The 24416-nt window shown below is 42.8% G+C and overlaps 3 protein-coding genes across 3 annotated transcripts; 2 read left to right on the plus strand and 1 right to left on the minus strand.

The window, feature by feature from the left end:
- The first annotated feature begins 68 nt into the window (after positions 1 to 68).
- boca (LDLR chaperone boca) lies at positions 69 to 766 on the plus strand. The gene is made up of 2 exons (XM_017159333.3): positions 69 to 218; positions 275 to 766. The coding sequence occupies exons 1-2, from the start codon at positions 69 to 71 to the stop codon at positions 665 to 667; spliced, it is 543 nt and encodes a 180-aa protein (XP_017014822.1). The 3' UTR covers positions 668 to 766.
- A 158-nt stretch (positions 767 to 924) lies between these two features.
- Rpe (ribulose-phosphate 3-epimerase) lies at positions 925 to 2541 on the plus strand. Its single transcript, XM_017159332.3, has 3 exons — positions 925 to 1283; positions 1344 to 1526; positions 2051 to 2541. The coding sequence occupies exons 1-3, from the start codon at positions 1098 to 1100 to the stop codon at positions 2345 to 2347; spliced, it is 666 nt and encodes a 221-aa protein (XP_017014821.1). The 5' UTR covers positions 925 to 1097; the 3' UTR covers positions 2348 to 2541.
- Positions 2542 to 22726, minus strand: Corin (corin serine peptidase). Its single transcript, XM_017159318.3, has 14 exons — positions 21705 to 22726; positions 12331 to 12456; positions 12029 to 12266; positions 8813 to 10406; positions 8584 to 8753; positions 8198 to 8527; positions 8045 to 8142; positions 7446 to 7846; positions 7064 to 7387; positions 6603 to 6786; positions 6381 to 6540; positions 6193 to 6319; positions 5985 to 6130; positions 2542 to 5924 (listed from the first exon to the last, which is right to left on the minus strand). Exons 2-14 carry the CDS (start codon positions 12423 to 12425, stop codon positions 5613 to 5615), a joined length of 4179 nt encoding a protein of 1392 aa, XP_017014807.3. The 5' UTR covers positions 12426 to 12456; positions 21705 to 22726; the 3' UTR covers positions 2542 to 5612.
- Between the last annotated feature and the right edge of the window lie 1690 nt (positions 22727 to 24416).

Raw genomic sequence — 24416 nt, forward strand, 5'->3', positions numbered from 1 at the left:
CTGCGAATGGCAAGCTGATAGGTGACGTGTTTGGCCCGTGTAAACTGAGGGAAATTTAAGAAAACACCATGCAAACTCGGCTTATTTTGCTGCTTCTCGCCCTGGCGCCGCTCGTCCTGGCCAAGAAGTTCAAGGAGGAGGAGAAACCGGCGTGGGCCAAGAAGGACATTCGGGACTACAGCGAAGCGGACCTGGAGCGTCTGCTGGATCAGTGGGATGTGGGTGATACCGGTTTACGCTTTGAACCCCCATAAATGTAAACCTTTTTTCATAGGAGGATGAAGAGCCGCTGGAGGAGGATGAACTGCCCGAACACCTGCGCCCGCAGCCCAAGCTGGATCTGTCCAATCTGGACAGCAAGAACCCCGAGGAGCTGCTCAAGATATCCAAGAAGGGACGCACGCTGATGACCTTCGTCTCGGTGACCGGCAAACCGACGCGGGAGGAGGGCGATGCCATCACCAAGCTGTGGCAGACCAGTCTCTGGAACAATCACATCCAGGCGGAGCGCTACATGGTCGACGACGACCGCGCCATTTTCCTCTTCAAGGACGGCACACAGGCCTGGGAGGCCAAGGACTTCCTCATCGAGCAGGAGCGCTGCAAGGGCGTTTCCATCGAGAACAAGGAGTACCCGGGCGTCCATGCCCAAAAGGACGAACTGTAGGCTAGTCCTGCGATTTCCATCAAAACATTCTCATACACTCAAGTATTTTTAAGCTCAAAGTTGAACAAATTTAAATAAAGTGAATTTATTGAAAGAGTACCCCTTTTGTTTGGCCATTCGCAGGGCAACGTTGCAGGCGATTATAAACTAGAGATGGTTGTATAAAATTGCTATAACGTATTTTTTAATTATTAAATGATTTAAATTTTAATTTGCACTGAAATACATGTCAAACAAATTTAACAAAATTTATAAATTTAAATAAATTCCCTTTAGAAGCCCCACAACTCACGCTCCCACCTCTAGAGTTATCGTATCGCTTTTCAAATGTTCCGAGCTCCAGCTCCCCTCTGCGTGACCTCCAGTCAACAAGACGGCGTCCACAAAACGCCATTGGCTCCGCCTGCTCACTAGCTGTTCCACCACAAAGATGCCCGTTAAAGCCAAGATCGGTCCCAGCATTCTCAATGCGGACTTGTCAAACCTGGCGCAGGAGTCCCAGAAGCTGCTGGACAATGGAGCTGACTACCTGCACCTGGACGTGATGGACGGCACTTTTGTGCCCAATCTCACCTTCGGTCATCCCATGGTCAAGAGCTTGCGCAACAAGATCAAGGTGAGTTCGCGGTCTCCAGTGTCGGATATCCACTTACTTACTCTTTTCCATTCCCCCTAGACGGCCTTCTTCGAGACGCACATGATGGTCCAGAATCCGGAGCAGTGGATAGAGCCCATGGCCGATGCGGGTGTCAATCTCTACACGTTCCACATCGAGCCGGTGGAGGATGTGGCCAAGGTCAGCCGCCTGGTGCAGGAATCCGGCATGAAGGTGGGCCTTGCCATTAAGCCGGGAACCGAGGTGAGTTGAGGTTATGTTTTGATACACCCTAATTAGATTGATCTAGTAACTAGAGTTTCTAGAGTAAGAAATGTCCCCAAATAACTTAAAAGGATTACACCCCGAGGTTTCCCAAGTATAATACATCATAAAAATAATTTATTAAGTAAACCGTTACCAGTTTTACATATGCAGGGACCGAAAATAACTGTTATTGTAAATTTTTCTTACCAACAAAAAATCATGCACTTAGAAGAGTCCTAAATTTTTTTTAAATACACCATTATTTTTGTTAGTCATTCTAGTTTACAAATCCACAATGATTTTTATTTATTTAATTTTTATATTAAAACTCAAAAAATAACTATTATTTGTTGATTTTTATGTATAACAGTTATTCCCTTGACATTTAGAAAAAATTAAATAATTAAAAAAACATGCTAACCGTGTTTTATATAACTTACTAAAAATTGAAAAAAAAAGCCAACCGTGCATATTGTATAACTTTTATATTTATTATTATATTTATTACTTGCACTTAATAGGTAAAAGAACTGGAGAAGTACATGAGCATTGCCGACATTGTGCTAGTGATGACCGTGGAGCCTGGTTTCGGTGGTCAATCCTTCATGGCTGACATGATGCCGAAGGTGGAGTGGCTGCGCGAGAACTACCCTACTCTGGACATCGAAGTGGACGGAGGAGTGGGACCCAAGACCATCGAGTGCTGCGCCAAGGCGGGAGCCAACATGATCGTCTCCGGAACAGCGGTGGTGGGAGCCTCCGATCAGAGGCAGGTCATCAAGGACATGCGAGAGGTGGTGCAGAGCTACCTCAAGTAAAGATGCTTTTACAAACTGTTTTGGAGCCATAGCATTAAGGAGAATTTATTAGTTAGGCGCAAAGTGTTGACCAAATTGCAAGACCAACGGGGGTAACACAGAAATCTCTTCCAGCCAAAGAGTTTTTTAAGTCACCCCCGGAAGTGATTGAAGTTCCTTGGAAAAACAACCATTAAAAGACATTTACAATCCGATATGGTTTTATACATTTATTTTCCAACATTTATATAATATATGTGTGTAAGTATATATCATGTATTGTATGACATGTTGCTTTTAGCATTTAGTTGGTTATACGTGTTTGCGTGTAGTTTATGTAGTTACATTTAGGATACTGCACTTTCCCAGTTATTGTAGGACATTGCCTTATTGTCATGGTTATTCTCTCTTTGTTTTCCAAAATAAATGTTCAACAATATTCTCTGATTCGCGTCAAAACTTCAAAATCTGAATGTAAAACTTTTCATAAATTCTCAATGCTTCCGATGCGCTTGTCCAGCTCACAGGAAAAAATTCAGTTTGTCTTTTATTGTCAAAGTTTGTTCTTGTAAATTCTTCACAAAGTTCCGTCTGTGCATAAATAACAAGTGCTTCTCATCAAATGATCATCATTAAACATTTACATATAATATTCTGATACGTGAGTACATATACTATGCTTCATTATTTTTGTCGCGACACATGTAAATTCAACTAGTTTGTTTAATCAGCTTCTGGTTTTTGGATTTTGCTACATTTTACACATAACTTTTCGCTACAATTTCTTGGTTTCTTTGGTTTTTAGGGCTTGAGTGTATGTAGTGTCCTCCCAAGCACATGGAGCATGCGGAACTGAATCGAATCCTTTGGGGGCAAGCCCCATTAAGCGCAGAAATTCAACTAGGATATGGGACTTGTGCGATTCTGAGTTTGCGTGTTGATTGTATGCGTATTGTACTTAGTAATTATCTATTCTGCTATTCATGCCACGTGTAAATTATTTCACTCACTCCACTCGCCAATGCTAAGCATTTTTACATCTACAATATGTATAATATATATGGGTTGTGTTCGATTTAGACTAAATGTACATAAAGCTAAGCGTTTTGATAGTAGCCTGGAGCATGGGGTGTATATAAAAATAGCTCGCCATGATCCGTGTGATCGTAAATGCACAGGGGGAGTGAACCCCGGAAAACTGAAAGGGTGAAAAAGTGGCTTACTGTCCAAGGCAACAGCTAAGGAGTCTTCGCCTGAGTTCAAACACAAACTGTATCGAACGGAGGTGTTTCTGAAATCCCCAAGCGGTTTATCACCACCACTTCGGATGCTATGAATTACTCTATTTCCTGACTTGAGACACCTATTGTTATAAAACCTCTGGGGATTTCGGAAACACTCCCATATGTGTATGTTCATGCAGTGCACAATATCGAAGTAAGCATAGTTTCTATGATATGGGTATATCTTTATAAGTATGTATTGTCCTGGATCTGTCCGCTGTACTCCCTTCATTATAGTTAGTAGCTCGATGTAGAACAGCCCACCGATTTGTCTCGAGTATATTCTAAGCTTTCCACTTTCCGCTCTTCGCTTGGTAATATGCATGTATAAATTTAGACACCATCACATCTGCTTAATAGCTACCACTACAATATATATATAGAATATATGTATCCGTTATATGTATATTTCTTGTATATATTTCAGTTACATATTGGTTTGTGTCATGTTCCGCTCAAAGCATCGTGTGCCTTGTGTAATATGCGCTTCATTTAACCCCCCGTTAAGACTAGTAATACTTTTCCACTTGTAAACTGATTGTACAAAACATGCATATATATATATTTAGGCATAATATGTCCAACTAGATCTAGTAGTTATCGGTTATACATTTGCAATCTCTTGTCTAAAGCATTTCAACAGGTTTTAGCTAGAAACGATAGGTTAAAAACATCGAGCCCTTCGAAAACCGTCCAACTTTGGGATCCGGTTCCGACTCGAAAACAATATCAAAGCTGTACACGTCGCGAAGCTCAAGTGTATTTTTGTGTGTACTTTGTGTGTGTGTTGAAACAACCAATTTTGAGTCTTTAGTTACGCGTATTTTACATATATTTTCCTGCGATTCCTCTGCAAAATATTAGTGCTGTTGCACATTAGCATTTTTATCTTTGTATCTAGGGTTACGGATGAGTGGGCATCGCATTACCTTGAGCTTCGACTAAAGCGGCCAGTCTAAGTGGGGCGTGACAAACGAGTTGCGTTGGCGTGTAAATAGTTCTAAATATTAAATTACATTGACATATCCACTATCGAAGCGTGTATACCTTCTGTAGTTCACCGCATAAGTAGCACGATATTTTCGTATGCTATGTGTATAAGTATACTCCTTCGAATCCCTTCTGACTTCCGCCATTTGATATTATACCATTCTTTTTGTGTTCTTTAAAGCTGAAACCCACGCATTGTAGTTACATATTATTTTCATGACTTACAGCTAGATGCAATTATTTGCTTATTGTGCATTTCTCATTATTGTCAACTGCACTTTCTTATTGTTCGATAGTTTCATGGTTGTAAGACAGCATATTGGGAGAGAAGCTTACGGCTACGTCCATCAAATGCCAAAGATCAGCAAATTTTCCTTGATTTTCTGTGGCTTAGATATACATAGTTACACATTTCCTAAAATTGATTTGCTTATTTCCTGTTTTATTTTGTCAACACTCAATAGTTGTGGTTCTACTATTTATACTTCATAATATTTATCTGAATTCCTTCTTCGTTAATCGTAATTTAGTTTCTTGTGAAGTAATACCTATGATAATACAAGTTTCATTTTGACCGGAATTTTTCAACACAAAACTTCAGCTACAAAATCGAATTATTGTCCGGGTTTCGGGGTATTTAGACACAATTATCAATTGGTTAGATATTCGGGTACATGACGGTTATCTTCGTTTTACTTGTAAATATATAAATCGCATATACATTGACAAAGAGTTGCACCCATTTTGGGTTAATTTTTTTCCGCTTGTCTGGGTTATTTACTTCCTTGGATTTTAGGTTCATAAAAATCTCTTTGTAAAAAAATTGACAAATAAATTCGGCAAATTGACACATGATTATGTTGCCCAAATCGGTGTTAGCCGGATGGCCAAAACCCTAAGTTCAGTAGCAAAATATATGTATGCATCCCGCAGGATTCATCGGTTCTGTGTTAGTTTCTGTTCTATTTTAGTACTTTGTGCAATCGTTTCATGGATATGCTCCGGTTTCAGTATTAGTTTTTGGACGCTGTCCTGGCATGGGTAAAGTGGTGGGCCTTGCCCTCGTGCATCGGATCAGTGGCTATTTTGGACAGGATGTCGGGACCACCGGGATGCAGGTCGTACTTGTTCACCCGATCCTCGTTGATGGGCCGCGCATGCTTGGCGATCTGCTCCTGAATCCAGGGCACATACTGCACCACATTAGCATAGACACCGGGCAAACGGGGATGGGCGCACATGATGCCCCAGGAAACGATGCCGCCCACAAACCAGCGATCCTTCTCACCCGGATACGGACACAGCAGCGGACCACCCGAGTCGCCCTGGCATTTGGATTGGGTTTACAAATCTGGTGAGGAAGGGCTACAGTTGGTAGTACTCACCTGGCAGGCATCCTTGCCGCCGTCATCGAATCCGGCACACACCATTCCCTCGGACACGGTCAAGTTGTCCAGCCACTCGTCGCACTGATTTCGCGTAATGATCGGTACTTGCACCTCGTTCACTATGAACTCGTATGTAGACTTGGCTGCGGGTTAAAGTGGTCATTAGGATGATACTTAATCCGGAAACCATGGTAGGTTAACTTACGATCCTTGTCCTCCCGCTTGCCCCAACCGATGACGGTGCACAGGGTGCCAGGATGCAGATTCCTCACGCTCGGCGGCGGCAAACAAACGGGTAAAAGATGCTCATGGAAGGCAACGCGAGTCGAGAGCTGCATTATTAATTAAAATATTAAGAAACCAATTTTAACCTTCGGTTAAAGTCAAACTCACCTGAAAGAGGGCTATGTCATTGTCATGGGCAATGGCCATGTTGTACTGCGGATGGGGAATGACAGCCTTGACCTTGACCTTCTGACCCGAGTAGGTGAAGGAGTTGCGACGCGTTACGCCCAGCTGAATGGTCCAGTCCTCCAAGTCGATCACGCTGTAGCTGCTCAAGCAAACGGGAGTATTAGTGACTAAAGTTGTATCGCTTTCCAAGGCACAACTCACTTTCCCACGCAGTGCGAGGCTGTAAGCACCCATTGATCCGATATCAGGACGCCGGCGCAGTAGAAGATCTTCTCGGGACCACCCAAAATGGCGGCCAAGAAGGGCCAATTTCCGGGACTAGCTTGGGTTCCTCCTATGATGCGTCTCGATGGCTTGTGCCTGCCCCGCTTTACTCGGCCGCACTCTGAAATAAATGTTGGTAGTGAGTAGACATCAGAAAACCTTCTCTCGATCTCCCTCGTAGGCCAAGTTCAAATTCTTTAAATTGAAATAAAGTGTTCTCGGTTACCGAGACTTCTTTCATATCGGAAAACCAAATCAAGGTAACTTTTATCTCTATTTCAAGGTCGCCGTAGAAAAATCAAGAGTTCTTTCGCCTTGATTTGTAGAACTTTTCTTCTCCGTTATAAATAAGAATATTTGCTTTCTTTCCATTCTTAATTTTTCTTGGATCTACTCACCATAATTAGAGCACGTGAGCTCGGCTATCGGATAATCCTCCGTCTTCTTGCAGTTGGCGAACTCTTGCATCAAGGTGGACTTCCTTTTGGCGTACATCTTCCAAATGTCGGTGGACACATTTACCGAAGCGAGAAGCGGACGTTGAGTACGTAGGGTCAGGACACTGGTGGCATTCACGGCCGAATAGCCCAAAATGGAGCAGACGGCGCTGGGCGAGACTGCTCGATCCCAGTTCTTCACACAAGCGGGCATCCACTGATGACCGATGCGATAGACCTCCAGAACACCGGTGCCCACATCGCCGTTTCGCTCACTTAATCTTACTGTTAATGTTTGGAAAAATAGTTAGCTTCGAACAAGATTGAAGCGATCCCAACTCACAGCAATTGCGCTCATCCTGGCCGTAGGGGCAGTCGATTATCCCATCGCATATGTGCTTGGTGCCGATGCACTGGCTGTCACCGCAGTAGATCTCTTCCGGACCGCACCGTTCGCACCTGGCCTCGTCCGCCTGGTCCATGCAGTCCAGGTGGCCATCGCACACGTACTCCTGCGGCAGGCAGCGGTTCTGGTCGCACTGAAAGCCATCGCACTTGGGATGCGTGGCTGCTTTCATCACCTCGCGCACCTCATCCACGCCCACGCAATCCTCGGGACTGGGAAAGTCCTTGAAGAGCTTGCAGTTCAGGTACTCGGGTAGACTCAGACCAAAAACGTCAAAAAAGAACCCGCAGCGACGCATCGTCTCCGTGCAGAGGGTCTTACAAGGTGGCACAGTGGCGCTGGAAGAGATCATAAATATCATCATGAAAAATGTTTTTGATATTTGGAATGGTAAGATCATAATTACTTAAAAGGAACTTTAATATTCGGAAAGGTTACCCAAAATATATTTAAAATTTATGATTTTATGGTTATTCAAACTGTGGGTAAAAATGAAAGGAAATGTGGTATTCAAAATGTTATGCAACATTACTCACCCGCTTTGTCCGCACTTGGGCACAAAAAGCGTGCAGAGAAACAGGGACACCAGCTCGTAACATCTCACATCGACCAGCGCCTCATAGGAATCCAAATCCTTTAAGGAATTTGAGTTAATACAAAATCTAATAAGTATATTCCCCCCTAATTACCGTTTGCGTCTCCAGCTGCCCAAAGTGACCGATATAATTGGGAAACACGGTGTAGTTGTAGGGGATCTGGGGACCCTGGCAGAACCGCACAATGATGGGCAGGCAAGTGCCCGGGGCTGGATTCTTGCCGAAACTCGTGGTGTCCTCCACATGGATCGTATTGATGATGGTCTTGTTCACAAACTTAATGGTCGGATAGGCATTGAAATAGGCAGCCAGTCCGCCGGCGATAGCCAGCAGGGCGAAGGCGTTGATCAGGATCTGGAACAGGCGGAACTTCAAGCGGCCGTTGGTGATGTACGGATTGGAGCTCTTCCGTCGGTTGATGATCTGCAGAGAAGGGAGAGATTAAATACGATCTCAGAGTGGCTGCTCCTTCAATTTACCTGATGCTGCAAGGACATGGTGTGCGGTGCTCCATTCTGGAAGCGCACGATGGTCTGCAGACTGCTGGGCTGGCCAGCCGTCTTGTGGAGCGGCGAGATCGTCTGCGGCGGCTCCAGCTCCTCAATGGGCTCGTGCTGCACTCCCTGGCGGCACACAATTGGAGCTGGGGCTAAAAAAGGGGGGAACAACTGTAGGATTCATAAAGATTTGATAGAATTAACCATTTACCACTGCACAATCGCTTGGCGGACAACGAGGGCAGCAGCGGTGCCTCCATGAGCTTGGGATTGTAGCCCGGACTCGAGGTCTGGCTGAAGCTGTCGCTCGAGATGGTCGAGTCCTGCCTGAAGTTGATCTTGCCCCTTGGCGGCGGCACTGCTGGCGCCTGCTTGCCACTTCCACTACCTCCGCTTAAAAATCGCGTTGGTGCCAAATCCATGAGGGGCGTCTGTCGCTGTGCCGAGCCAGGGGTATTGGACTTGCGTCCCGAGCCCAGCAGTGGCGCCTCCATGAGCTTGGAATTGTAGCCCGGACTGGAGCTGATCGAGTAGCTGTCGCTGGACAGCGTGGAGTCCTGGCGCTGCTGCATCCTTGGATAGGTGATGGGCGGCGGCTTGTTGTTGCGACCCAGTTTATTCCTTACGGTCAGCGGAGGCGGCGGATGACACCCCTGCTCAAAGACATTGGCCTGACGCAACGGTGGCTCCGGAGGCCCTGGACGTTTGGTATTCGACTCGTTGGGTGGGCATGGCCCGGACAGGGAGGACATGGTGCCACTGGAAATCGTGCTGGATCCTGCCGAGGCGGCGGACGAAGTGGAGGCCGAAGCCGAGACGCTGCTGGGTTCCTTGGAGCTCTGAGAGCTCTGGCCATCGCCCATCGAGTTGTTGCTGTTGCCGCTGCTTTTCAACGGAGGCGGTTGCTTGCGGGCAGGAACCGCTGGCAACTTGGAGCCATCGGATAATCCTCCGTTGTTATTATTACTGGCCGGATAGAGGGCCAATCCCAGGCTGGTATTGTTGTTGTTCAGCTTGTGCATGGCATCGTTGAGAACGGTTGTTCGCTCCCTGTACGCATCCCTGGTATCTCTGGCCAAAGGTGAGTCAATCGAGCTGGACAGGTTCTTCTCGTCCAGCGAGGACTGCGTGTCCACCGAGGAGAAGCGACTGCGAAAGTCCACGCTGGTCGAGCTGCTGGCGAAGCGCTCGCTGTGCCCGCCCAGCGATGAGCCGTAGGCCGAGTCCACGGTGCTGCTGGAGGAGCGCTGCGCCCGCTTGGCCATGTGGCCCATGCCCGAGTAGCGACCGGCCAGATAGCCGGCGACCTTGACGGGCGTGGAGGTTAGCGACTCGTCGAACACCGAGTTCTCCAGACTCATGCGGTCGTCGTCGGAAATCCCATCGGCATCCGCATATCCGCATCCGGTCGCAGGACGTGTGGCTATGTCAACAAGCAGCGCTGATTGCAGCCCGGCCACTCCTCCTCCTCCTGCGTCGCCTGATCCCCGAGCCACTGCCTCTGCGGTCACGTTTGTTGGCTGCGGATAGACAAACACCGTGCCCGTGCCGTGGGCGCCTTCCTGTCCGCCAGCCGAAAGGGGCAGGGGCAGTGGATTAGGAAGTGGGTGGGGCGTTGACGCCTGCCAGGCGGACTTGCCGCGCAGCAGACGACGCGGAATGGGCGGCGGAGGCGTCACTGGGGTGTCCACCCGCACCAAGTGCTGCTGCTGCTGCTGGTGGAACTGCCTGCCTCCTCCTCCTCCTCCGATGGCCATGGCCCCCTGGTGCGCTGACTGGCCATATTTCTGCTCCGTCATGTTTACCTGCCGGCGGGAAAATGAGAAAATTGGAGGGAAAAAGAACTGAGAGATATGACTGGGCGAATACAGTAGAAAGTCGGACGGGGGAATTGCATAAGAGCAAACATGAACAATTATTAATTTTCCCAGAAATTGTGCATTTTTTTTGTCAATGAAAACTGCGCAAATTTCATATTGAGGATATTTATTAATAAAAATCCGCTTTTCATTAACTTTGTGATTGCCTTCATGCGCTTATGCAAATAACTGCAAAAATGGATTTTAGAGATGGATATTAACCTTTTTATGATTTTATATTTGCTTTAAACACTTTTTCAGATATTGCAAATGTGATTAAAAAAAAAAGAAATATTTATCAAAAACGAATCATTTCCTCCAGAAAATGTGCACTTTTTTGTCAATGAAAACTGCGCAAATTTCATATTGAAGATATTTTTTAATGAACATCCATTTTTTAATACTTTGTGACTGGCCCTATGCGCTTATGCAAATATCTGCAAAAATGCATTTTACAGATGGATATTAAAATTTTGATGAATTTATTTTTGCTTTAAACTTGTTTTAGATGTTGCAAATGTGAATAGGAAAAAAAAATATTTATCAAAATTGCTTGAAATCTGTTTGTTAAACAACTTTTTAAGTAACAATGAAAAGGCTTAAGACAGTTTTTACAATTATTAAAACACTTCAGTCGTAATTATACATTTAACATTGTTCGCCAATTAAAAAAAACAGTCTAAATAAGTGGTTTAATTCCCTATTTTAGAGTAGGGAATTTTGGTTCTCTGTTTACTCCTTCGATTTTCCACTGTGGCAATATTATCCTGCGGCAATATTCTGCAATTTAAGCCACTGCCAGGTGCAGAGGGGTTTGGTGGGGAGTGGCAGAGACTAAGCCCTCGCTAAGCCGAGTGCAGAAATGTCGACGCGGCCCCGAAAGCAAATATAACTTGGTGGGGATTTGAGGGCCAGGCCCTGCTTCAAAATGAATCCGGAACATCGAAATGGTTTTCGCTGCCGTCATCATCGATCTTTTGAGTCATGCTAAAGCCAGAGAAACTTTACGGAAATCTCCATGATATTAAACTTTACAGGAAACTCTGCTCTCTTCAATGTCACGGTAGCTCTGCATAATATTTTTGGCATTAAATCGTTAGTGGATACTAAATTTATTAAACGTTGTTTGTTTACGCGTGCGAAATGCAGCAAAAACGGTAGAGTGAAATCCCCGCTAAATGCCATAATAAAATTGCATTGGGGGAAAATAAAATATTTTCCAGAAAATCCTTTCGGGTTTTGCCTTTTGACTGCTGCTATTTGCATACCGCATTTTAATGAACTGCATTTTGCGCGAACTTTTAAAAGTAAATCCCATAACTGGTTTAAAGTAGGTAATTACAATTTTCCCACAAAATACATTTAACTTTTCTTTTTTTCATGAACTACAATTTCGTTGTAATGCAATTAGAGTAAGCTTTTAAGGGAGCTTAACCCTCAACGAAACCATGGAGCAGTGTTTAAAGTAATTTTAATTAACTTTCGTAAAGGGGGATTGATCGTTTTTCTTTTAGATCCTGTAGGTAGTTCGAGGGATGTCCCATCTAATTATTTACCTATCTACTTACAAGCATTTCGGTGGCTGCCTGGGGCAGCTGCGACGGCTTCTGCTTGTCCTCGAGCATGGGATAGTAGTGGGAGGAGTGTCGCCGCACGATGTTGCTGTTGCTGCTGTTGCAGATGTTGTCGATGTTGCTGTTGCTGGGCAATGGCAGCAGGGTGACCGACTTGCACTGCTCCTGTTGCTTGTCGTAGAAGTCCAGCAGGGAGTTGAGGGGCAGGGCCAGGCTCGAGGCACGCTCCGATCTGGAATGATAACTCATTACACATTACCATCTGGTAGTTAAGAGGGGAATATCAATGGTCTCACCTTGAGCGACTCCGCTGGTCTGCCACCGAGGTCGTCTGATGCTGATGGTCCTGCGAGACGCTCAGAAATTGTTTATTCATATCGAGTGCGTTCATGACTTAATCGAAGCGATTTGGCGGAAAGAATCTGCAAGTTCAGGCGGGAAATCGGATTGGATTAATCGGGCTGTGATCCGCATGCGAATAGTGCCGGGCCCTTTTTGTTTTACGCCGGCGTTGTACATGCCGTGCATACTAAAAGAGAACTGCTCTTTATGGGAATACTGAATACGGAATATGGAATACCCATGCAAATAGCTGCGGGGCCCTTTGGTCACAGGAATCGAAATCAATTACACAATGGCAACGCACACTCGCACACTTTCAAGCGCACACGTGACAATAGATCGCACAAAAAGTCCTAGTAAATGCAGCCTGTGAGCTGGGTTTTATGTGTATTATTTGAATATGCCATATACGTATATCGATGCCATCGGAGTAGGGCCAAGCAATTTGGTCTTTTGTGTCTAATGGATGCCATTAGTCGGCTTGCAGAACAAAGGACTCTGTAACCCGAAACCCCCCGGATCCCCTTACCAAATCCTGATGTTCATATTGTGTGGCCAAAAGCGTATTTAGTAACTCTGCAGCGAAGATGACAATGGAAGTTAGTTGGTTTCAGAGCCCATCGGGAACGGGTTAATAAAGTTAGTTAATTAAGATGCAGCATCAGAGAGGAAAAAATGTGTGTGACTGCGTTTGGATTTTATTTAATTTATATGTATTCTTATTATTATCAACGAATACCATATAAAGATAGTAACAATCCGAGTTTTAGGGACGTGTAAGGTATTTATTCTAATTTAATATGGAAATCAAAATGGGGATTTAAAAAAAGGTTTACATAATGCGATGGCACAGATGAAAATAAATAGCGCCTAAAATCGCCTGCTATAAATAAATTTGGAAGATAAATTGAAAAAAAGTTGTGTCATACCAAAACTATTAGGTAAATTTCTAACAGTTCCTTAGGTAAGTCAGTCCCAGGTAATAATATAAGCAAAATGCAAAAATGTACGCCAAATAATTCCACAAAATGCTTTACATTTTACATGATATAAACAAAATCGTGCCGTAGCTCAATTAAACCTCAAACACTGGACACATTAGTATGCTTTTAAAATATTTCTGCACTACGTTTTTGAAAGCGATGTGCTCTCCACGAGTTCCAAACGACTAGTGCCTCTAAAAATAGGCTAGGAGCTACAGGTAAGTGCCTTTCGAACATATGGGGCCCAATTGGACAATGTGCAACTATGACCTACATAAATCGGCTACAAGGAGCGAGCGAGCATCAGGTTTCGGGAGAGCAAGGCGCTAGTCAACAGGTGAATTAATGCAGCGTAGAATCGCTGAGCAAAAACCAAACACACACACACCGACCATCAAACATGCCACGCCCACTGACCAGGAGGGCAGAGTTCAGGCATCAGAGGTAGCAATGTGTCAAGGACGAATAATGACACCGCTCGGCATGCAATCAACCCGGATAGGTGAGTTTTGTAGGCGTAAGTGCAGGTGTGCTTGTGTGCCAGCGAAGGGGGAGTTCCAATTATGAACCCAATTACGTTCAATCACGGAAGTTTGCAGTGCACCAAAATAGCTTCCTGTCAGGTTGGCCAGAGCCTGAGTGCCTCTTAGCAACTGCAAACTTTTATAATAGCTTCTAAATATGCATTGTTCATGCTCGAAGTGAAGTCTTAAAATAATTCCCCTTAACTTTCTTTTTCCAAAGTAAAATAAATTGTATTTACTATTTTGAAGCCATTAGGACCATTAAAATTTAAATATAATCACTGGTTACGTTAGGCACCAACAAACTTTCATAATGGAATAATATGAGTTTTTAAACTAAAATAATTTCAAGCACTTTCAATCAGTTATGAAAGTAATAAATGGTTATCAGTTGTTAATGTTTATATTTGCGTGTTTTGAACAATTAACCCTTAATCCTCTTAAAAATGTCAATGTACGGAGGGTATTTAATTAATTTAATTTAATTATTATAAGCCTTCAAATTACTCTTTTATGATTTTTATGTTCGAAAATACGTGTTGAAAATATTAATTTAATATCTTTCTGCTTGTTGACTAACAAAAATAAAGTTCGGAAGCTAATAAACGATAGCCGCAACTTGTTTTCGGACTATTGCGGAGTTAATAATCGTTTATGGCAATTATACTTATGCGGCGGCCTTGCTGGCAATCAAATATTTGACCTTCTTCCACCACTTTAGCCGATTTCACCGAGCAAATATCCAGCCGCACATGGATATGCATAGAGCGTTCCTATTAGGGGCCACAACTTTTTGTGGGAGTGGCAAGGACTGGATAAACACACAAATTCTATTTGCTCGGCATTTGTATGCTGAACACCAATTCCAAACTCATATGAACCATAAATTGTTTGCTTTTGTGTCGTCCCGATTTCCCATCGTCGCTCTTTGCCAACAAAATTCGCAACGCAAAAGCAGAACCACTCGGAATTTGGGAATGGAGAGTGGGGAAATCGAAGGCGGGTCTACGGGGCTTTTAAATTGTATTAAGTTGAAGGCCAGCGACGAGAAGGCCCGGGTAACAGCATTTGAATTTAAGGTTATTACCCAAATTGTTGGCGCATTTGCCAAGTGTCAGCCGCTCAAATTCCAATCACAAATCAGAAATCTTGGCCCTGTCAGAGAAGAGGAAAAAAAAGGTTGAAATTCCAATCCCGTCCAGGCCGAGTACTTTGTTCGCCGTGTGCGAATCCTGATTGCTTCGGTAAACATTATTAAGTATACGCCGGGTGGTCCCTCGCAAAATATTTGCTCAAAGTTGACGCACAAAATTACATTTTGCGTATGGAAATGGCAATGGCAATGGCATTCGGAGTTAATCAGGAGACAGTTAAATTCGGGCCCGCAAGTCTTGAGAAATTTCTCGGTCTTCCTCAGAAGTTTTCCCAGAAGATTACCAGAGTCAATTTGAGCGCGGGGCAGTCAATGAAACGCCGGCAGATTTCTGGACTTGTGGCTGGCATTCCCCTGAAGCGAATTTCTCTTGAATTTCTCACATTGCGCAATGAATCCAGTTAGGCAAGAATTTTGGCCCCCCCCTCTTTAATGTTCACAACTAGAGGGTTAGAAATAATTAATCTTTTATAACACTCCTCAAAGGAAATCATTAAAATGACGACACATGAGTCCCCAGTTCTTATATAACTTGAGCCAATTACTAGATGTCTGGCGGACATCTCTCACTCATTCCAGCCAGCCAATCAGCCACATGATCTGGGTACGACAGATTAGGTTTACATATGGTGCAAATTCAAATTCCGAGACGAAGTTCCGAGAATTTCATTACAAGGCCATCCTGGTCAGGATAAAAAGGAAGCTATTCGTTGAATTTTTCGTAGGCAACAATTTTTGCACGCACTCGGCCTTACTTGTTACGTACTCACTTTTTGCCGAGCATAATTTAAATTTATGGCCCCTCACTGGTTGTCCCATTTGTCGGGGGCGCACATAAATTACGGCTGAGCATTTAATTAGTTTTGTGCAGCAGCCTAGCTGGCAGGTGTAGTAGCTTTTGTATAGAGACATTTCCCGCACATCGCATTTCCGCTTAAATTAGATCAATTTTCAACTTGTATAGCATACTTTTATGCGTCTCCCCCAGTCAGAAATATTAAGTATACGCACGAGCTTCTTACTTGACATCAAAGGATTTTCAGGGGGTGAAGTGACGGCAAGGGCACACCCTTTAAAAAAATGGAATTTATTTCTACTAATAGATGCAAATAAATATCTAAAATTCGAAGAAAACCCGGTATAAAGCCAATTATATTATGAGTATTAATTTTACTAAATAGATGCAAATAAATCTAGTATAATATTCGAAAAAAACTTAGTATAAAGCCAATTATATTACGTATACTAATTCAAGTATTAACATTCGGAAAAAAAACCCGGTAGAAAGCCAATTATATTACGTATCCGCCCGGTTAGCACCTGTTCAACGGAACTGCAACGTATTGCTTATTTGAGATTATAAGGAATAATCTTGACATCCCTGCATATACACTTGACTTTCTTGGAATTTTCCCCCGAGCTTGCGTAACTGGCACCCAACATACCTACAATACATTTATGGGAGTTGGGTGCAGAATTGTTGCTCCTTAGACAGGAACAAAAAAGAGGCTGGGCGGTGGGCGTGGCGCAAGGCACGCCCATACAATTAACAAACAAAATATTATAGGGACCTACACACACGCACACACACAGGCGCTGAACAAGAGTGCCATTGTTGGTAATTGTGCAATCAGCAATGCAATGGTGTGCGGCATAATGCGATTGTGCGCCGTGAGTGCGTGAGTGTGTGTTAGCCAGCGCGTGCTGCGAATGGCTTTAAAGGAAAAGGAATGAAATGACGGAGCTGGAGAAGCCCCAAGGCATACTCAAAGTTTTAACTGGAAGGACGGGACGGTGAGGTGAGGTGGGTGCGGTGCTTCAATGTTGCCAACTTCCGCTTGACGCCCGATTCGATTTCCATTTCCCTCGCACATTCAAAGGGCGTTCCGTTGACTGACAGTCATCGTCGTCGCCGATGGGTGTCTGCTTACCATATCACCGCCTTATCGGCAGTGCCAGTTCCAGCAGGGAAGTACAGTCCAATCCCTTGGCATCCATTTCATTGCGTCTCATTTCCGCCGCCAGTCGATCGGTCACATGAGATGCATTCAACCAGTGGCGTAGCCAGGATTTAAGAAGGGGCTTTCAGTACAAAATGTTGTTTAGTACACTTTCAAAAACCGAAAACCAAAACACCCCCTGCCTACGCCTCTACACTTAAGACAGTAAACATATGATATACTTGTTATGCATAGTATATCAAAAAAAAAGAAAATAATAATAAAATATATGCTTTTAGCTAAAAGAGAGTTAGGAAAAACCCGACTGGCCAAAACAGGGGCCAATAGAGTGTCCAAGTTTTTCCCTGTGCAGATCCAACTGGTGTGGTCCATGGTTTGATGCCAGTCACTCTTCTGTTTGGATAGTGCTTTTCAGCTTTAGCCTCACTTTCTAAACTCTCCCAGCTCAATTGATTCAAGTGACAGGTATTTGCATACACAAGAGAGTTCCAAGAATGATACAAACGGTCAGCCTTGAGAAAACAATTCAGATATATAATGAAAATTGACGCTAAGGAATTTGACCCTTGTTTTTAAAGTTTGTAATAGACAAATATTTTTGATTTTAGGAGAGTCCAAATTATCTATCCCTTATCCCTGTCAAGAACTCACCTAAGCTTGTAATGAATAGTTGTCAAAAATAATGAAAAGTTTAGAATTTCATTTATAGAAATGTTTGACTGCCATCCGAATGAAACTTTTGTGTAATGATTACTTTGTGTTCTACAAAGTCCCTAGAATGTTAATATGTTGTTGGATTTAACTAGAAACTCTCCTATCTGTAATGTCAGACAAATAATGCAAACAATGTTTAACATGGAATATTTAAGCCATTAAACAGTTAGTGGTTTCCATATATGCTTAACTTTTAAAAAGTATTTTTTTACTATTTCACTGTGCGAATATCTGGTTTTACCTTCATTACATTTTACAACGGTATGCATTAGAACTTTTATGAAAGGCATTTCTCTCACACTGCAATAGGTGAAAGTTTATAATCCGCAAATTCAAACGAAATGCTGTAACTGGGAGCATAACTGGCGTTGGTTGCAAGTAATCCGTTTTTCTGGGAATCCTATTACCTGTTGCCCTATGCTATTGGCTGCCTCAATTATTCATCCTAAAATTTACACAAAATGTTAGCTATAATTGGAAAAGTTGTTATTGCTTTATTTGTACATTTTCTAACTAATTTTCATTAACTGCAATTCGAAATAAGATGACCGCAATTGATCTGGAATAAACCTTTGCAAATGCAGCTACTCTTTAACCCGTTTATATACAGACATACAGATGTAGATTGTACAAACAAGGATATCAAGTTTTAATGTCAAATTAGCTGTTGTTTGATTTTCACATAGTAACCGCTTTTGTTGTACAGTGTGCACTTTAGTTACATACCCACATATTCTGTCAGTTAGTGTGTCACTCAGTTAGTCAGTCAATCAGGATTGCAACTGCCACAAGCGACCCACAGGCGATAACAATGGCGAGCATTGAGCAATTTACTGGATGCGTTCGCACAATTCACTGTGCGAGTATTTGTGTACGGATACATTGTAAGAACAGGATTTGCTGTCATCGTCAACGCCATTGTGCTCTTTGTCAATTTACGTTCCGATCAGGGCATACGGAATACGGAATAGGGGGTCCCTTCGGCCTGTTTCTGTTTGCCAACGTCTGGGTTGGAGCTGGGTCGCCAGCCCCACTTTCATTAGTCAATACGGCAGTGTTGGCGCTTTGTTTCTGACATCCCAATGGGCGCACGTGGCGCTGGTCGCAATGTCCTTAGTGGGTGGTGGGTGGTGGGTTGTGGGAGCTGGGCGCTAGCTGATGTGGCGCCATGCGATGTGGTGCGGCTTATGATGCCTGGCCGAGCACTGATGGCTGCCTGTCTGTCAGCCAGTGGCTCTGGCAATGTGTGTGCAAATAGATGGAACCACGCAAGCGGAAGTCAAATGGAGGCTTGGGTTGCCCCCAGACATTCAGAAAAATTCATAGATATTTACTACATAGGTAGATTACTTAATAGAAAATTAGGTCATATTTTTAAACACAATAGTTTAAATGTTATGGCAGATTTTACTGACAACTGCAATTTTATCTTGAGGTTTTTTTCCGGTTCGATAAGATTTAATTTTGTATCACTATTATATGTATTTAAAACCGTTCCCTAAATGTTAAAAAAAGATTCTCAAAGTCTAAAAAAAATGTATCTTCTAAGTTTTATCCGGAGTATTTAATTTTTTAATTTTTGTTCAGTGTATGTTTTATATCGTGTGCATCGAACCATTAACGGCAGACAGCTGAGCAGTGGAGCAATCGTACAGTGAAGCAATCGTACAGTGGAGCAGCCACACATCTGCGGTCATATGGAGCCCATTTATCTATGGAAAGGACGAGGAACCGAGTAAAACAGAGAAAAACAATTCTCCTGTTCCATTCGATTCCAGCTAACCGGGTTGTTGTTGCTCGAAACTGTCTGAATTGTCTACGGTTTCAGCGGAAATTGATTTTCGTACTTCGACGCTTCTGCCGCCCGCTTGTGGTTGGTAATTTATGAGCGTTTCTTTGGCAGACAACCTCCACATAAAGTTCTAGGAACCAACTTGCAACGCTTTTGTCAATTAAAGCTTTGCAATTGCAATTGCAATAGCAATCAGTTGACATTCTAGTGAAACCTTAAAACGGTAGGTGGCTGGGTGGCGACTGGGTTGCGATTGGGTTCACTTTTCAAGGACATACACGAGCCACGGTACCAGAGAGCTGCAGCTGATATAAGGAGATGTCGGTTGTCTGGAGCCCGATGCGCAGTTCACAGGCATTTCATTTTAACCACCCACCGCCCATTTGAGATTTAATTTGCCCAGACTGTTGCCTCGGATTCCGATTCATTAAAATCATATCAAAGCAGTCGAAGCCAGCAATTTATCTATTCCATTAGATCGAAGCGCTCTTTCGGTCCGCTCCTGTTGTCCGAGGCATCTCGGCTGCCAGGATAATGTCTTTGTTTGTGAATTCCTTGGTAATTTACCTTTCGCAAAGGTCGAAGACTAAATATTTGCATACTGATTGGGGTCTAAGCTGGTTCAAAAGATTCATAAGACATTTAGGGAGAGCATTAATTGAACAATTTAATTTAATTAGGAGTTGAACCTATATAGGGAATTCAAGTGCTGTATGAAGTTAGTTCAAGGTTAGTTTAAAGGTGGTATATTTTAAGTTCATTGTAAATGAATATTTGAAGTTAAAAATTAAATCATTTTCAACACCATTTTTAGTTATAAAAAAAATCGTTCAGCTCATTTAAATGCACTTTGTAGCGTTGCCCGAACCCCAAAGTTTAATGTCTGGGCTTATTTCGTTTTTTGTTTTGGGGTCCAGACGATGCTAATTGATTTCTCATTAGTGCAAAGCGGACTTTATGGGAAAATTGTTGATTCGAGTTTTGGCCCAGAGAGCGTTGCCTAGTTTTCGTGGCCCACAATCGGGTGAACCTATACCAAAATTTAGATTTTATGGCAAATAAAAGAAAACCTGATGAGTTAAGGCCGGCCAAGGACCAAATAGGAAATTTGTTGTATTTGCTTTTGGCCAGGCTTTCGCCATTCTTTTTCGTCTCATCGATTTTTGGCCTGTGTGCGCGCCAGTGTGTTGGTATTTGGTCCTTCCAAATTGAGTTCGAATGCTGCGCGAATGGCCGAGGTTCTTGGGACAGCACAAGTTGATACAACTTGGGTAGCGAACAACGGTGGCATTTAAGTGTGATTCCTTGTAGGCTGTGTGTGTGTGTGTGCGTCTTCGACATACAGACATACAAAGGTATGCTCGAGTGCCAGTGTGTGTGTGTATCTGCCTTGTTGCCCTGTTTGTCTTCCACTTCAACTCAACTCTGCCTGGGCCTAAGGCCTAAGGTTCAACAAATTCATTCTCTCATCTCACTCTTCGTCCTGTTTTCTCTTTGTCTTCCGCTGTCCTGTCTCTTGCTCTCCTCTCCGTTTCTCCGTCTCTCCCTCTCTCTCTGGGGAGCTTAGCATTTTCCGTGCCTAAGTCAAATAATGCGCTAACACATCATTTCACACTAAAATGCTGTAAAAATATGCATAAAGCTTTTGCCCCAAACTCGATTCTCAGTGAGTGTACAGGAGAACGTCTATAAATTGAACTCTACAAGTGAGTTTATTTGTCCCCAACTTCTTTTTACGTACTCTAGAATATTCTAGAATTCTAGATAGAAAGCTGAATACAAACTAATTGAGAAACCCAAAAAGTTTTTGGTTAAAAGTAAAAAAATTAAATGTTCTTCTACCTAAAATACATTTAAAAATATGCATTATTTTTAATGTGTGGCCACTATTTAGCTTTTGAATATGCATGGCCGAACGGTTTAAGGATTAATGTTTTGGAGCCATAAATTTAAAAGCGAAGTTTATAAACACAATACCATTACACAAAGTCTAACCTGCTTGTCAATCAATATCCAACTTAAGAATAACAACTTTAATTTTCAAACTCAATATATTATTAACGATTAGAAGAGATGTTTAAGTTGACAATATGCAATTACTCAAACTTTTTTTTCCCAATTTTAAATAATTAAATCTTGATCGCCATTATAAGGGAGCTCGACTGTCTCTATATGGACGTGTGTCTGTATGCGTTACTTACATATCTCAATTGCTATCGCTTGTCTGCTCACATTTGGCGGTTGTCACTGTTGTTGTTGCTTGTCGTTTTTCCTGGCCTTATTATTGTTATTGCAGTTGTTGTTGTTCTTGTTGTTGTCGTTAATGTGGTTGTTGCTGTTCGTCGGCAGCCAGCATCAATCTCTGTCCAGCATTTTGGCATCTTTCTGTTTCAGTTTCTGTTTCGGCTTTCCTTTTCTTTTTTCGGCTCTGTTTGTTTGCCTTGCCTTTGGGCCATACACCTCACCGTTGTTGGGTTTATTTTATATTTATTTCGTGCGGTGGTTTTTTTTTTGGCCAAAAATATGAACCTCCGTCGGGGTAAGTATGTATGTGTGTGTGCGTGTGCCTGTATTTGCCTTGATATTTTAAGTATCCTGTTTGCGCTGCTTGCTGCGGCTGCTGCTTCTAATTCTTGTGTTGCCTACTTATCCGCCTGCTCTTCCTCTTCTTTCTATTTGCCCTCTTGTTGAGTATTTTGCGTAAATAGAATTTGCGTTTACTTTTTCGTGTGTTGGTAAATTAACTTTGATTACTCGCTTGGTTGTTATTTATTGTTATAGCAAAAAAATATATGTATTTATATAAACCACTTTCGATTCAGGTGCAAATAACAAGGTGCAGATTACAGCTAATTTATTGTCGCATTTCCACACTCACTCACTCTCCCTCTCTCGCTCTTTCTTCCTTACACTCTTTCACACACACTAAAACCGTTAGCCTGCATTGATGTATTGTCTTCTTCATCCGCTTAAATTTCACTCAAGTTAGATTCTTTCCTCTGCTCTCCTTCCCCCCCTCCTCCTCCTTCTCCTCCTTGCCTAGCCCAAAGCCTTTGTTGTTGTGATAGTAAAGCTGTGTGTGTTGTATGTGTTGTTTTTGCAATGGCTGCTCTCCGCTTGACGTGGTTGTTGTTGTTGCTGATTTTGTTGTTGGCCACCACAGCTGCTGTTTTTTATATATTGGTTTTTTGCTTGCACGCGCCGCCTCGGTTAGCACGTGCTGCTGGCCACGACGTCAGTGAACGACAACCGCCTACGCACTGCAGGCGCCGAATCGGCGACGCTGGAATTTCAATTACAATTTTCACAGAATCAGGCTCAGTCGGTCCACTCTCTTTGGCTAAATCTCTCTTGCGAGCGGTGTGGTGAGTTCGCTGGCGGAAAGAGAGCGCTTCAAGCTGAGTCCTTAGCTTAATTTCCAAGGCAACCGAAGTTTACAACAGTTAAGTGGCTTATATGAAAGCTTGCGGCTTTTAATTACAGGTGACAGTTAAAGCTTTATCTTCTGGTTAAATCTTGGAAGCTAAAATAGCTGCCGGACTAGAGGTTAAGTACCATCAAGAGGTTATTATATGTTCAAGAAAATTATGAATGCATTTATTCATAAATAGTTATCCTTTATTTATCAATTTAAATAAAGGATATATACAGTTTTTTAAAATTATTTTTTTTTATATTTACTACTTCGGTTGAATGGGCGGGCCATATAAATAACGTATACGACTCGTTGTACATCATATTCATCATAAATAACGTATACGACTCGTTGTACATCATATTCTTTTCTTAAAAGGTTTATTTTAAGTCTACTAAAATAAAATCTTTTGCAACGCTGCGTATGAGCAATAAACAAATGTTCGCTCTTTATAGCAAGATCACAGAAATATTTATTGAAAAGTTATTTAAGTAGACCTTTATAAAAGATATTCTATACTCTCTTAGACAAAAGAGAGTGCAAGGCAAAGAGAAAGCGTGCGAACTTTCTGGCAAAGAACCCACCACACCTCCGATTGCTGTGGAAGGAAAGTGAAAGCCGTTTGCCGGCTGACAGCTGGCTCCTCCCCCTCCCCTCAGAACCTGTCCCCCACCAGCCCCCCGTCAAGGTGAGTGAGCCGGGCGGAGGTTAGGGGGTGAGGGGTTACCCTAGCTCGTTTGCTTGCATAATGCGCTTTGTGTGCGAATTAATATTCCTTGTCGTTCTTGTTGCCTGACATTACTCTGTGGTGTATTTGTGTTTGCATTTGAATGTGTGAGCTGTTGATTTTATTTAAGGGGACTTCTTCCCCTCCCCCCTTTCTCTTTCCGGGCCTTTTATCGCAAAAACAGAAGCCAAAGGATAACGCAGCAACAACAAGTGGGGAAGTCATAAATTTAGAAAACGGTTAACAGGTGCAATTGAAATGTACGCCCTTAAAAGGAGATAAATGCATGGAATAGTGTGTGTGCAAGTCCTTGTTGTGCGATAAGGTTTATTAGCCACTCAGTATTTACCAGTTCAATCACAATGCACATTTCATAACTACCTTTAATTTATAATCGAAAATGTATTTAATTACAATTAAAATTTTTTCTTCCGGTTGCATTGATATTTACTATTTACGTTACTAGTGTTATTTTTAAATTATTAAATTATTTTTTAAATCTTTGTTTGCCATAAATAGTTTGAATAACGCTTTAAAAAATGCTAACTAAATTATTTCCAAGTGCTAAGAAAAATGTTACTAAATTAAATTTTCAAAACTGCAACTTTTTTAAGTCCACTTGTGCTAGATAACGGTCTAATGCACTAATTATCGCCACCAGGAGATCAATCATCATCAGTGTAGCGAAAGCCTTTTCCCCAGAACTTTTTCCCCCACTTGACAGGCGCTCAATTTATCAAACTGCAGGCCCAGACTCACCTCGTAATCCTC

The sequence above is a fragment of the Drosophila takahashii genome, chromosome 2R (genome assembly GCF_030179915.1).
Source record: "Drosophila takahashii strain IR98-3 E-12201 chromosome 2R, DtakHiC1v2, whole genome shotgun sequence".
Lineage (NCBI taxonomy): Eukaryota > Metazoa > Arthropoda > Insecta > Diptera > Drosophilidae > Drosophila > Drosophila takahashii.